Consider the following 1361-nt stretch of genomic DNA (forward strand, 5'->3'; position numbering starts at 1 on the left):
TATCACAATAAGTTTACAGTAATGCTGCAAAAGAGATATATGTGTATCAGAGCTAGTTTTTGAAGCACAGCAGATTGAACAAAGTTGAATCAACAGACTTCCAGAGAGATCATAAAGTTCATTTTCTCTTAATAACAAATGACCTGAGCTCTGGATTTACACGTACAGATTCAAGAAAGTTGTTGTTTCAGCCCTAAACAGAGTGCATTGGATCATTGTGCGACAGTGTGCTCTGTCTTCTTCTTCTTCTCAGACCGCGTCTCTTCCTGTTTCAGCCTTCCTCCCATTGAYACATCTTAGCAGGGTTGGACATTGCATGCCCTGATCTCTTTTCTATCCTTGCAGCTGGACAGCTGGGCAGTCTTAAACTTCTGCTTCACAGTCATAAGTCGTTCCTGTATRCCTCCACCACAGAGCTTGGTGCATTCTGTCCAGSTGGACCAGGGCCTCATTCTGCAACCTAAAGGTAAAAATCCAGAAAARAGGGAACAGTCGCTCAAACAAATCATCATTCTTTGAAAATACTTCTATTGTATTGCAACAACTGGAGTTCAAATGCCAACCTGGATGCTCAGAGGCGCCTTCGACTCTGCCCTGTTTGCTCCTCTGTTTTTCACGCTGCTCCTTGCGCCGTCTCTTCTCGTCGCTGTTGGCTTGTCCTCGACTGCACTTCCTAATTTTACACTTCTTCCTCTGGATTGTTTCAGTACAGGAGTCTCCGCCAAACTGGGGCTCCATGGTGACAATGCGAGTCCGGATAGTGTGGCCTTTACCGCAGGACTTGTTGCACTCTGACCACTCGGTCCAATCTGACATGATGCAGTCTATGGCTAAAGATAAAGACATGAGCACAGCAAAATGAGAGGAAGGAAGCATGGGATGTGGAGATCTTTAAAAAGTTGTTATGATGCGCTGATCTCAAGATCAATACATATTTGAAGTTAGCTCTCCAATGTCATCATCAGAGAAATTATGTATATATATATTTTTATTTAAAACTCAAAATAAATTGAACAAACTGGCACAATTTGCTAATTTATTTTTACATACATTAGATTGCAATACTATACTTTGTGAGCAATATACACATATATGTGCAATGTCCTTTTTAAAATGTGTAAGGTCACCTSAAAKAAATGAACACACACAGAAGCTCAAACTACTTTTTCAAATGTCAATTTACAAATTTGAATTGAATGCAGCAGAACCCACATTTTCGGYGGTGCGTCCTATGAAGTACTTCTGAGAAATACTGCGGCAATGATTGTAATATCTTAGAAATGTATTTTGAAATTATGTCAAATATTCCATGTATATCACTTGTCTGTTTAAAGTATTCCAGCTAAATCTCCTTTAACAGT

General features: G+C 39.9%; 1 protein-coding gene across 2 annotated transcripts in view; it reads right to left on the bottom strand.

Annotated features, from left to right (window-relative positions):
• Positions 1-6: 6 nt before the first annotated feature.
• spon1a (spondin 1a) overlaps positions 7-1361 on the bottom strand; it is a 62815-nt gene continuing 61460 nt past the window's right edge. For both annotated transcript variants that reach the window (XM_008405889.2, XM_008405890.2), the window contains exons 15-16: positions 564-830; positions 7-460 (exon numbers count right to left, since the gene is read on the bottom strand). In XM_008405889.2, coding sequence (XP_008404111.1) covers positions 297-460; positions 564-830 — 431 coding nt within the window. In that variant the 3' untranslated portion in view covers positions 7-296. The remainder of the gene's footprint in view (positions 461-563; positions 831-1361) is intronic.

Source organism: Poecilia reticulata, linkage group LG3 (assembly GCF_000633615.1).
Source record: "Poecilia reticulata strain Guanapo linkage group LG3, Guppy_female_1.0+MT, whole genome shotgun sequence".
Classification (NCBI taxonomy): Eukaryota; Metazoa; Chordata; class Actinopteri; order Cyprinodontiformes; family Poeciliidae; genus Poecilia; species Poecilia reticulata.